Source organism: Rattus norvegicus, chromosome 11, assembly GCF_021556685.1.
Source record: "Rattus norvegicus strain SHRSP/BbbUtx chromosome 11, alternate assembly SHRSP_T2T, whole genome shotgun sequence".
Lineage (NCBI taxonomy): Eukaryota > Metazoa > Chordata > Mammalia > Rodentia > Muridae > Rattus > Rattus norvegicus.
The window spans coordinates 94,973,864-94,986,545 of NC_141544.1; the positions used below are offsets into that span (position 1 = coordinate 94,973,864).

General features: G+C 37.9%; 1 protein-coding gene across 1 annotated transcript; it reads left to right on the forward strand.

Annotated features, from left to right (window-relative positions):
- The first annotated feature begins 6,272 nt into the window (after nucleotides 1-6,272).
- Or2l13l-ps2 (olfactory receptor family 2 subfamily L member 13 like, pseudogene 2) lies at nucleotides 6,273-7,211 on the forward strand. Its single transcript, XM_087577448.1, has one exon. The coding sequence runs from the start codon at nucleotides 6,273-6,275 to the stop codon at nucleotides 7,209-7,211; it is 939 nt and encodes a 312-aa protein (XP_087433574.1).
- The last annotated feature ends 5,471 nt before the right edge of the window (nucleotides 7,212-12,682 follow it).

The window sequence follows — 12,682 nt, forward strand, 5'->3', positions numbered from 1 at the left end:
AAATGTAAATAAGAAATACTCAAGTTAATTAAAAAAAAAAAAAGAATAGTCCTTCATTGGTGGTGGGATTGCTAACTGGTACAACTACTCCAGAAATCAAATTCTCATCTAATCATATAGTATGCTATTTAAACTTATGTCTCTCTATATGGCATATTTAGACCTCTTTTCTCCTCTTCTATACTCCAAAATCATCAGTATTTTTTCTAAGCAGGATCTGGCCTGTCGAAACTCCTTGTCCTGATAAACTCTTTCCTGAAGGAACACCTTACCCTAAGGACCAAAACAGTGTTCTTAAGACACTGTAAAGGATCTTTGCCTCATTCCAAGTCCCTGGTACCATGGAAACTGCAAGTCAGAACAAGTTATTACTTTTCATTCATTGTTCACATCTCCTGAAACTATGTATTTACAATCCTTTCAAGACTCCACTTCACCCATGAGCAGTTTCAATCTGTAAAGAGAAAAAAAATACACAATCATTCATCGAAGATGCCTCTTCAGTACATCAATTTTACTTAAAACTAATGTTCATGTGCTATGAAAATGGTATAATTTCAGGAAAGATAGGAAAAGACAAAGGTGCGATGAGTTGAATTCCATTCAACACTGGGGGATGCATTCTGCCCCCAGCATGGTAGCAGTGTGGACTGTGAGTATATTCAAGGCTAAGCACACACTGCAGAAGGAGATAGGCTGATACACTGAGTGTAGCAGAATAAGGATTCTCACTGGCCATGTTTTCTTATCAAATTTACTCCTTGTTGGGTAAACCAAAGAATAAGGAAGAGCACTGGTATGGATAAAAATTGCAATAATTTACAGAAAAGTCTTCAGAGACTGCAGTCGTGCTGTGGTTCTTCATAAACCACCTTAGTTTAAGTTGACGTAATGTCTGTCATCATAGTTTGGCCTTTCCTCAAGGCACATTTCAGAGTTACATATGGACCATGCATGCATCATAAGAAATTGAAAGAGGATAATTTATGGAGACATTTTAGGCCATGCAGTTTGTAACGCCCTGATAAAAGAAGATGAAGTTTTACATAAAAGATAATGATAAACTTTGATAGGCAGTCATCATTTTCCAACATTGAACAGTTGGAACTAAGCAGTAGAAGCTTTCAGTAAAAGTTTACCAATATTTATTGAGTATAATGTTATCGAGTAACACTGTCAAATATTTATAAAATGAGGCTCAGTGCACAGATATCTTAAATGCCACAAATGTTTGCTCATTAACTCACTGTAGATTGAGTAGGATGATGAAATTATAAGTCTTCTCAATCCTATTTCTTAATAGACACTTTGCAGGCAAATAACATATCTGCCCTGCTGGTTCCTGGAACATCCTGCAAACTGTAGCAGACAAAGTTCAGGCTACAATATTTCATTTGTTTTGAAATTTGATGAACTTGCTTTTTCAACCAGAGGTGGATCTGTCAGCCCAGATGTTCCTGAGACTGAAGATATGCTTTGCCACGAGAACTCTGCATTGCCCTATGACTAATGCGGGATTTTTGTCTCAATAAATGCTTTGTATCTCAATTTGTAACCATTTCGGATCTAAGCTTTAAGAATGAATACATATGGCTCATTATTCTTACAGCTCTCATGTAATTTTCTAGAATCATGTAGCCAGGTCTTTAGCCTATTTTCTGGTATCCCACAGTGACAGGAGTGGTGGTTGTCATATATTTATTTCCTCAAGTTCAAAAGTGAGTTACTTTAGGGCAGCCAACTCAGGAGAAATAGCCAAGTCTGTGTCTCTTTAGATTTAGGCATGAGGGAGTACTTAGAGGAAAAAGGAATCTCTAAGGCCCGGTCTGAGGTTGGGCACTAAAATAAAGCATTTGCCTTTCTGTCTGTCACCAGAACAGTCTGTGGGAAATAAATCTAAGATTTCTCTTTTCTTTTTTTTAAAATAGTAATAGAGGATCTTTTATCTGAGCAACGGCAATATAAATAGTGTACAAAAGGAATAATGTTCTCTTGGCTTTATTATGAATAAGATGAGTAATAGGTAATTTTTTCTGACATTTTCAGAAGATTCTAGAAGAATCTATTCAGAAGAAGCAGATTTCTAGTCTTTAGTTGTTGCTGTTGTACATAAAGATTATCTTGTGGCACACCTGCCAGGGGATGTGAGTCAAGAGGGGATCTGAAGACTTCTCAAGTCCCACAGACTATCTGCATGGAATGACTACATTGTAAAGGTACTTTCTCTCACAAACATGAGTAAATGCTCCTCAGATGAGCTGAATTCAAATGACATTATTGAACAGAGTTGGTTTCGGCCACATTAACTAGGAGAGATTCTGGAAATATGGTTTTCAAGTCATAAGAAAGCTGTTCTAGGATTTTCATAAAAATAGAAAACCAAAAAGAAATTAAAATTCAAAGGAAACAATGTAAATGTATTTAAATTCTACGGAGAGCTTGGATTCAAGGTTGTGACTATAAGCAAGCAGCTGAAGTTTTCTGGTCTTGAACTTTCTCGAAAGCAGAAGGCTCATTGATGTTCATGTCTTCCAGTGATCCATGGAGTTTTTCAGACTATACAGAGACTCTGATGGTCATTTTCTTGTGCTATAAAGATCTTTCCATGTGTTGTGTGTGTACACACTTTAAGCAACTGTTTTTCATGTCTTTTGGAGTAATCAAGGGACACACACAGACATCTACCTTGCAGCTACTGAAAGATTTTAAAATTAAAATGTAACCAAGAATATGGCTCTTCCTATGCCTCTGGTACACTAAAAAAAGTCCAGACAGGATAAAGAAATTGTCTGGGGAATAAAAGAAAAAGCTTTAGTTCTGACTCAATGTCTTAGATCTTAAATCTTAAGTCCTGGTATCTTGGTTCCTAAAAATAGCAGTTCTCTAACATAAGGTGCCAAATGATAGTTTCTAAGGTTGGAAAAATTATTTTTGCTCTACATGCCTCAAGGTATGCTGATGGACCACCGAGACATGATCTGAGAGCATACACTTGTGCTTTCCTTTTATAGAAATTTAACATGTAAATGTTAATATATGAAATGTAAGCTTATTATAGACCCTGTGGCCGAATCAGGAATTGAAAAATCTAAGAGGACATATAGGATGTTCCTTCCTCTACAGCTAGACTTGTGTTCAAGGAAGTAAAGGAAAATGCCTCTAAAAGGTTTCTCTTTATTCAGAAGGCATGATACAGATGACTTGCTTTTTAAAATGTCAGTTTACTCAGTATGAACAATAATAATCTATCATCTCTAAAGATAATGTTTGACTCATCCCAACAGGCACACAGGTTGAGAGCCTGATGTATGTAAATGCTGTGCTGGGGACTAGAAATCAATGAATCATCAGACTGGAGCTCATGTCCAGGGAGAGAGCCCACTGCCCTAATGTATCCAGGCATCATTGCTTTTCTGGGACATGTGGATCTCTTCTTAAATCCGGGTCAGCCACTAAACATATCAATTCCCTCTAACTAGTCTTCTACGCATGTTCTTACTTCTGAACAAGAGTGCTCTGGATGAGGATGAAAAGTATATCTAAGAGCATATTACTCTCCTTGTTTTCTGCCTTATCCTGATCAGAATATAAATCCTTTGCTCCCTACATAGTTGCCCTCATACTTGCTCTTCAGAAGCACTTGTCTCATTGTTTTTGTCCTCATTGACTCCTCATCCTGACTCTGTTCCTTGGTCATCACTTTGAGTAGGGGACTTAAAAAAGACCTATTAACATGATGCCTAAACCTAGTGGCTCAGGAAGGCTCCATTCCAGCCGTCCCTTACCCTTAATTTCTTATGACTTCACACACACACACACACACACACACACACACACACACACACACACACACACACAAACGCATACACACACACAAAAACAAACACACATGGACTTATGTAATATCAGGCCATATTCTTGAAATTTGTTTGGTCTAGTCTTGTCATAACCTTAATCTGTGCTACAGGTTACATCATCTTCTAAGAATTAATGGACAGAGCATGCAACCGTCTAGAAAGAGGAAAGGTGTTCTGAAGGTATATAATAAGGGTAGTGACTGTAGAGTTTATTTATACTTCATGTTTATCTGTCAGTTTATACCATGGATTTAATAAATGTTATGAGGACAGGATTCTTCTGTTATCATATTTACTCTATGCCAAGTGGTCCTGTGCACTTGCAATATTCCTGCCTATGCATTCCTCATTATCAGTATTTCTTTATAATTTATAAATTATTTTTAAAATTATATTATTTATAATTTCTTTATATCTCTAGATAACTTACAATCCCAATTTTCTGTGATAAACATAGTTTTACAATTGTTTAGTGCTCAGCACAGACAAATGGAATGTTGAAAGCTCTTTTACTACATACAAATTATTTCACAAGGTACCTTTTGTTGTTCTTTATTTTTGAAAATATCAGTAATCCAACATGACTATCCAGACCAGTAACATTTCTAGGCTGTGTGTTTAGTAGTTCTCTCAGCTACAAGGGCTCATACATATAAAGCATGGACTCTTGTACTGAAAAAAGGAAAGAGGAAAAAAAGCATGTATTGGAAAGATGATACATAATTATGGATTTTGAACTCTTGAGAGAGCAGATGAAGAAGAATCAGATGACATAGAGCAGAGCAGCAAGAGACACCATTACACAGGCCATAGAAAAATAGAAAATATCCTGGCAAGAATGTCTGTTCTCTTTAGGTGATATTTTTATTTCAAATTACAATATAGTTACATTATTTCCATTTTCATTTCCCCCATCAAGGCTGTATCATGTATTCTTCCTGCCCTCTTGCAAATTAAATTTGTTATTCTACCCCAAGCTTCTAGAAAATATATACATACCTGTAAATTATGCAGATGGAGCATGTTATACTTCTATATTTAGGAATAGATAATAATATATACACATAAACATAGAACTTAATCATTTTATTATTGTTTAACTTATTAATTGGATAATTATTTTTTTTCTGGTTTACTTTTTTTATTAGATATATTTCTTTATTTACATTTCAAATGTTACTCCCTTCCCCGGTTTCCTGTTCATAATCCCCCCTCACTTCCCCCTCTCTCATATGGATCTTCCTCCCCCATACAGCTCCCTTACCATCCCCCAACATTTCCCTGCACTGGGGGTACAACCTTGGCACGACCAAGGGCCACTGGTGTCCCAACAAGGCTATTCTCTGCTACATATGCAGTTGGAGCCCTGAGTCAGTCTTTTGGTAGTGGTTTAATCCCTGGAAGCTTTGGTTGTTGTTTTATTGTCCTTAGTTGAGTCACTGACATATGTAATAAAATATATGTGACATAAATGACACAATGAATAAGAGCAAGTAGTTACTCTATTATGTGGGCTGCTGAGTTGGTTTAGCAAGTAAAGATTTGAATGGAGGAGAATGGAGGAAGGAAATTTACTCTTTAACTGGGACTCTATCATCTACTCAAGGATCATGGTATGCACGCACCCCCCAATTACACATAAATTCATTTAAAATATAAAAAATTTTAAAGTGTGGGTGAGGAAAAAGTCAAGAACTCACTACTGCACATTTTCTTCTACAATAAACAGGTTTTTAAAAGCTTCTCACTTCTGTCAATGGAGAAACTGAACTTCAGAACAAGGAAAGAAAGCAGTGAATATAAGCAACATTTGTAGCATTTGGAAATATTTATATAATATTTATAATTATAAAATATGACAAACATACATATTACGCAGTGTGTGTGCCATTTGTTTTATTAAAACGTTCATTGTGAGTATGTATTCAGTTGATACCGCCAAATTCCACAAATCAAAGCATTTTCATAGAAATGAACACACAAAATAGCATTTAATGACTAGTGTGGATCTGAGCATATGCAAAACCTTTTTGTTCTAGGAGAGAGAATTGGGAATGGATGGAATTTTCCAGAAAAGCAAAGACTCATTAGAGATTTTGAGAGTCAGAACATTAAGGAACAGATCCCTGTCTGTAGTATGGTTAGTTAGGGGAAGAGGGCCAAGAAGGAGGGAATACAGAGTTTAGGGTGGGTGGGTCATGATGTCAACATGACCATTTGAATTGTGAATTGGCCTGGGAAGAAACATTCAGTTCAGAATTCAAAATACATTCAACAGAACGACGGTGCTGGAAGATGAACAATTCAGTATAAACATTCATTATAAGCTAGTCCCTCTTTATTCTGTTCTATTTCATAAGATAAGTATATTTGCTTTCAGGTCAATATTCAAGAAATATAAAGATATACATTTTCATGGAGAAATGGAATCAAAGCTCAAGTGATTTCACTCTGTTAGGGTTGCTTCCACAGAACCAAACTGGCCTCCTACTTTTGCTGCTCATCATCTTTGTCTTCTCTCTGGCTTTGTGTGGCAACTCAGGAATGATCCACCTCATTCGGGTGGACCCAAGGCTTCACACTCCCATGTACTTTCTCCTGAGCCAGCTCTCTCTCATGGACTTGATGTACATTTCTACCACTGTTCCCAAGATGGCATTTAACTTCCTCTCTGGCCAGAAAAACATCTCCTTTCTGGGCTGTGGAGTGCAGTCCTTTTTCTTTTTGACTATGGCAGGTTCTGAGGGCTTACTTCTGGCTTCCATGGCTTATGATCGTTTTGTGGCTATCTGCCATCCCCTTCATTATCCCATTCACATGAGCAAAATAATGTGTCTGAAGATGATCATAGGATCCTGGATATTGGGCTCCATCAATTCTTTAGCACACACTGTCTATGCCCTCCATATTCCTTACTGCCGTTCTAGGTCCATTAACCATTTCTTCTGTGATGTTCCTGCCATGTTGCCCCTGGCCTGTATGGACACTTGGGTTTATGAGTACATGGTGTTTGTGAGCACGAGTCTCTTTCTCCTACTGCCTTTTCTTGGCATCACAGCATCCTATGGTTGGGTCCTCTTTACTGTCTTCCATATGCGCTCCAAAGAGGGAAAGAAAAAGGCCTTCACCACATGTTCAACTCACTTAACTGTGGTGACATTTTACTATGCACCTTTTGTCTACACCTATCTTCGACCTAGAAATCTTCGTTCCCCTACAGAGGATAAGATTCTGGCTGTTTTCTACACTATCCTCACCCCCATGCTCAACCCCATCATCTACAGCCTGAGGAATAAGGAGGTCCTAGGAGCCACGAAAAGAGTCCTTGGGACATTCTCTTTCATGAAACCTTGATCATTCCCTCACTACTCCTAACTCACTTCTTCTGAGGAATAGTTAGACATGTGTCATCCATCGGAAATGTAATGTATGCCACACATGTGTAATAATTTTGGTGATTTATTACTAGTTAATATTAAAAATTCATTATTAAAACTAATATAATTATTCACATATTTATTTAACTCATAACACTAATTAATAACATTCAATAATGAATGATATGGTACATTATACCTTAAGAGTTTACAAATATTACTGTGACATGACACTATTTATGCTGATATTATCACGTGTTTGTACAAAACTAACATGAATTAATTACATTGATTTTATATTTTGCTTTCATTCTTTTCTTTTCTTTTTTTTATTAACTTGAGTATTTCTTATATACATTTCAAGTGTTATTCCCTTTCCCAGTATCCGGGCAAACATCCCCCTCCCCCCTCCCCTTCCTTATAGGTGTTCCCCTCCCAACCCTCCCCCCATTGCCGCCCTCCCCCCACCAGTCTAGTTCACTGGGGGTTCAGTCTTAGCAGGACCCAGGGCTTCCCCTTCCACTGGTGCTCTTACTAGGATATTCATTGCTACCTATGAGGTCAGAGTCCAGGGTCAGTCCATGTATAGTCTTTAGGTAGTGGCTTAGTCCCTGGAAGCTCTGGTTGGTTGGCATTGTTGTTCATATGGGGTCTCAAGCCCCTTCAAGCTCTTCCAGTTCTTTCTCTGATTCCTTCAATGGGGGTCCTATTCTCAGTTCAGTGGTTTGCTGCTAGCATTCGCCTCTGTGTTTGCTGTATTCTGGCTGTGTCTCTCAGGAGCGATCTACATCCGGCTCCTGTCGGTCTGCACTTCTTTGCTTCATCAATCTTGTCTAATTGGGTGGCTGTATATGTATGGGCCACATGTGGGGCAGGCTCTGCATGGGTGTTCTTTCAGTCTCTGTTTTAATCTTTGCCTCTCTCTTCCCTGCCAAGGGTATTCTTGTTCCCCTTTTAAAGAAGGAGTGAAGCATTCACATTTTGATCATCCGTCTTGAGTTTCATTAGTTCTAGGCATCTAGGGTAATTCAAGCATTTGGGCTAATAGCCACTTATTAATGAGTGCATACCATGTATGTCTTTCTGTGATTGGGTTAGCTCACTCAGGATGATATTTTCCAGTTCCAACCATTTGCCTACGAATTTCATAAAGTCGTTGCTTTTGATAGCTGAGTAATATTCCATTGTGTAGATGTACCACATTTTCTGTATCCATTCCTCTGTTGAAGGGCATCTGGGTTCTTTCCAGCTTCTGGCTATTATAAATAAGGCTGCAATGAACATAGTGGAGCACATGTCTTTTTTATATGTTGGGGCATCTTTTGGGTATAGGCCCAAGAGAGGTATAGCTGGATCCTCAGGCAGTTCAATGTCCAATTTTCTGAGGATCCTCCAGACTGATTTCCAGAATGGTTGTACCAGTATGCAATCCCACAAAAATGGAGGAGCGTTCCTCTTTCTCCACATCCTCGCCAGCATCTGCTGTCCCCTGAGTTTTTGATCTTAGCCATTCTCACGGTGTGAGGTGAAATCTCAGGGTTGTTTTGATTTGCATTTCCCTTATGACTAAAGATGTTGAACATTTCTTTAGGTGTTTCTCAGCCATTCGGCATTCCTCAGCTGTGAATTCTTTGTTTAGCTCTGAACCCCATTTTTTAATAGGGTTATTTGTTTCCCTGCGGTCTAACTTCTTGAGTTCTTTGTATATTTTGGATATAAGGCCTCTATCTGTTGTAGGATTGTTAAAGATCTTTTCCCAAACTGTTGGTTGCCCTTTTGTCCTAACCACAGTGTCCTTTGCCTTACAGAAGCTTTGCAGTTTTATGAGATCCCATTTGTCGATTCTTGATCTTAGAGCGTAAGCCATTGGTGTTTTGTTTAGGAAATTTTTTCCAGTGCCCATGTGTTCCAGATGCTTCCCTAGTTTTTCTTCTATTAGTTTGAGTGTGTCTGGTTTGATGTGCAGGTCCTTGATCCACTTGGACTTAAGCTTTGTACAGGGTAATAAGCATGGATCGATCTGCATTCTTCTACATGTTGACCTCCAGTTGAGCCAGCATCAATTGCTGAAAATGCTATCTTTTTTCCATTTGATGGTTTTGGCTCCTTTGTCAAAAATCAAGTGCCCATAGGTGTGTGGGTTCATTTCTGGGTCTTCAATTGTATTCCATTGGTCTATCTGTCTGTCTCTGTACCAATACCATGCAGTTTTTATCACTATTGCTCTGTAATACTGCTTGAGTTCAGGGATAGTGATTCCCCCTGAAGTCCTTTTATTGTTGAGGATAGCTTTAGCTATCCTGGGTTTTTTGTTATTCCAGATGAATTTGCAAATTGTTCTGTCTAACTCTTTGAAGAATTGGATTGGTATTTTGATGGGGATTGCATTGAATCTGTAGATTGCTTTTGGTAAAATGGCTATTTTTACTATATTAATCCTGCCAATCCATGAGCATGGGAGATCTTTCCATCTTCTGAGGTCTTCTTCAATTTCTTTCTTCAGTGTCTTGAAGTTCTTATTGTACAGATCTTTTACTTGCTTTGTTAAAGTCACACCGAGGTACTTTACATTATTTGGGTCTATTATGAAGGGTGTCGTTTCCCTAATTTCTTTCTCGGCTTGTTTCTCTTTTGTATAGAGGAAGGCAACTGATTTATTTGAGTTAATTTTATACCCAGCCACTTTGCTGAAGTTGTTTATCAGCTTTAGTAGTTCTCTGGTGGAACTTTTGGGATCACTTAAATATACTATCATATCATCTGCAAATAGTGATATTTTGACTTCTTCTTTTCCGATCTGTATCCCGTTGACCTCCTTTTTTTGTCTGATTGCTCTGGCTAGAACTTCAAGAACTATATTGAATGAGTAGGGAGAGAGTGGACAGCCTTGTCTAGTCCCTGATTTTAGTGGGATTGCTTCAAGTTTCTCTCCATTTAGTTTAATGTTAGCAACTGGTTTGCTGTATATGGCTTTTACTATGTTCAGTTATGGGCCTTGAATTCCTATTCTTTACAGGACTTTCATCATGAAGGGGTGTTGAATTTTGTCAAATGCTTTCTCAGCATCTAATGAAATGATCATGTGGTTTTGTTCTTTCAGTTTGTTTATATAATGGATCACATTGATGGTTTTCTGTCTATTAAACCATCCCTGCATGCCTGGGATGAAGCCTACTTGGTCATGGTGGATGATTGTTTTGATGTGCTCTTGGATTCGGTTTGCCAGAATTTTATTGAGTATTTTTGCGTCGATATTCATAGGGGAAATTGGTCTGAAGTTCTCTTTCTTTGTTGTGTCTTTGTGTGGTTTAGGTATAAGAGTAATTGTGGCTTCGTAGAAGGTATTTGGTAGTGATCCATCTGTTTCAATTTTGTGGAATAGTTTGGATAATATTGGTATGAGGTCTTCTATGAAGGTTTGATAGAATTCTGCACTAAACCCGTCTGGACCTGGGCTCTTTTTGGTTGGGAGACCTTTAATGACTGCTTCTATTTCCTTAGGAGTTATGGGGTTGTTTAACTGGTTTATCTGTTCCTGATTTAACTTCGGTACCTGGTATCTGTCTAGGAAATTGTCCATTTCCTGAAGATTTTCAAGTTTTGTTGAATATAGGTTTTTATAGTAAGATCTGATGATTTTTTGAATTTCCTCTGAATCTGTTGTTATGTCTCCCTTTTCATTTCTAATTTTGTTAATTTGGACGCACTCTCTGTGTCCTCTCGTTAGTCTGGCTAAGGGTTCATCTATCTTGTTTATTTTCTCAAAGAACCAACTTTTGGTTCAGTTGATTCTTTCTATGGTCCTTTTTGTTTCTACTTGGTTGATTTCAGCTCTGAGTTTGATTATTTCCTGCCTTCTACTCCTCCTGGGTGTATTTGCTTCTTTTTGTTCTAGAGCTTTTAGGTGTGCTGTCAAGCTGCTGACATATGCTCTTTCCTGTTTCTTTCTGCAGGCACTCAGCGCTATGAGTTTTCCTCTTAGCACAGCTTTCATTGTGTCCCATAAGTTTGGGTATGTTGTACCTTCATGTTCATTAAATTCTAAAAAGTTTTTAATTTCTTTCTTTATTTCTTCCTTGACCAGGTTATCATTGAGTAGAGCATTGTTCAATTTCCAAGTATATGTGGGCATTCTTCCCTTATTGTTATTGAAGACCAGTTTTAGGCCGTGGTGGTCCGATAGCACGCATGGGATTATTTCTATCTTTCTGTACCTGTTGAGGCCCGTTTTTTGACCAATTATATAGTCAATTTTGGAGAAAGTACCATGAGGAGCTGAGAAGAAGGTATATCCTTTTGCTTTAGGATAGAATGTTCTATAAATATCCGTTAAGTCCATTTGGCTCATGACTTCTGTTAGTCTGTCTACATCTCTGTTTAATTTCTGTCTCCATCATCTGTCCATTGATGAGAGTGGGGTGTTGAAATCTCCTACTATTATTGTGTGAGGTGCAATGTGTGTTTTGAGCTGTAGTAAGGTTTCTTTTACGTATGTAGGTGCCCTTGTATTTGGGGCATAGATATTTAGGATTGAGAGTTCATCTTGGTGGATTTTTCCTTTGATGAATATGAAGTGTCCTTCCTTATCTTTTTTGATGAGTTTTAGTTGAAAATTGATTTTATTTGATATTAGAATTTGATATTAGAAGCTACTCCAGCTTGCTTCTTCTGACCATTTGCTTGGAAAATTGTTTTCCAGCCTTTCACTCTGAGGTAATGTCTGTCTTTGTCTCTGAGGTGTGTTTCCTGTAGGCAGCAGAATGCAGGGTCCTCGTTGCGTATCCAGTTTGTTAATCTATGTCTTTTTATTGGGGAGTTGAGGCCATTGATGTTGAGAGATATTAAGGAATAGTGATTATTGCTTCCCGTTATATTCATATTTGGATGTGAGGTTATGTTTGTGTGCTTTCATTCTCTTTGTTTTGTTGCCAAGGCGATTAGTTTCTTGCTTCTTCTAGGGTATAGCTTGCCTCCTTATGTTGGGCTTTACCATTTATTATCCTTTGTAGTGCTGGATTTGTAGAAAGATATTGTGTAAATTTGGTTTTGTCATGGAATATCTTGGTTTCTCCGTCTATGTTAATTGAGAGTTTTGCAGGATACGGTAACCTGGGCTGGCATTTGTGTTCTCTTAGGGTCTGTATGACATCTGTCCAGGATCTTCTGGCCTTCATATTTTCTGGCGAGAAGTCTGGTGTGATTCTGATAGGTCTGCCTTTATATGTTACTTGACCTTTTTCCCTTACTGCTTTTAATATTCTTTCTTTATTTTGTGCGTTTGGTGTTTTGACTATTATGTGACTGGAGGTGTTTCTTTTTGGTCCAATCTATTTGGATTTCTGTAGGCTTCTTGTATGCCTATGGATATCTCTTTTTTTAGGTTAGGGAAGTTTTCTTCTATGATTTTGTTGAAGACATTTACTGGTCCTTTGAGCTGGGAGTCTTCAC

Coding starts and splice junctions, on each gene's coding strand:
- Or2l13l-ps2 (XM_087577448.1), top strand. CDS start 6,273: ATGGAGAAATGGAATCAAAGCTCAAGTGATTTCACTCTGTTAGGGTTG.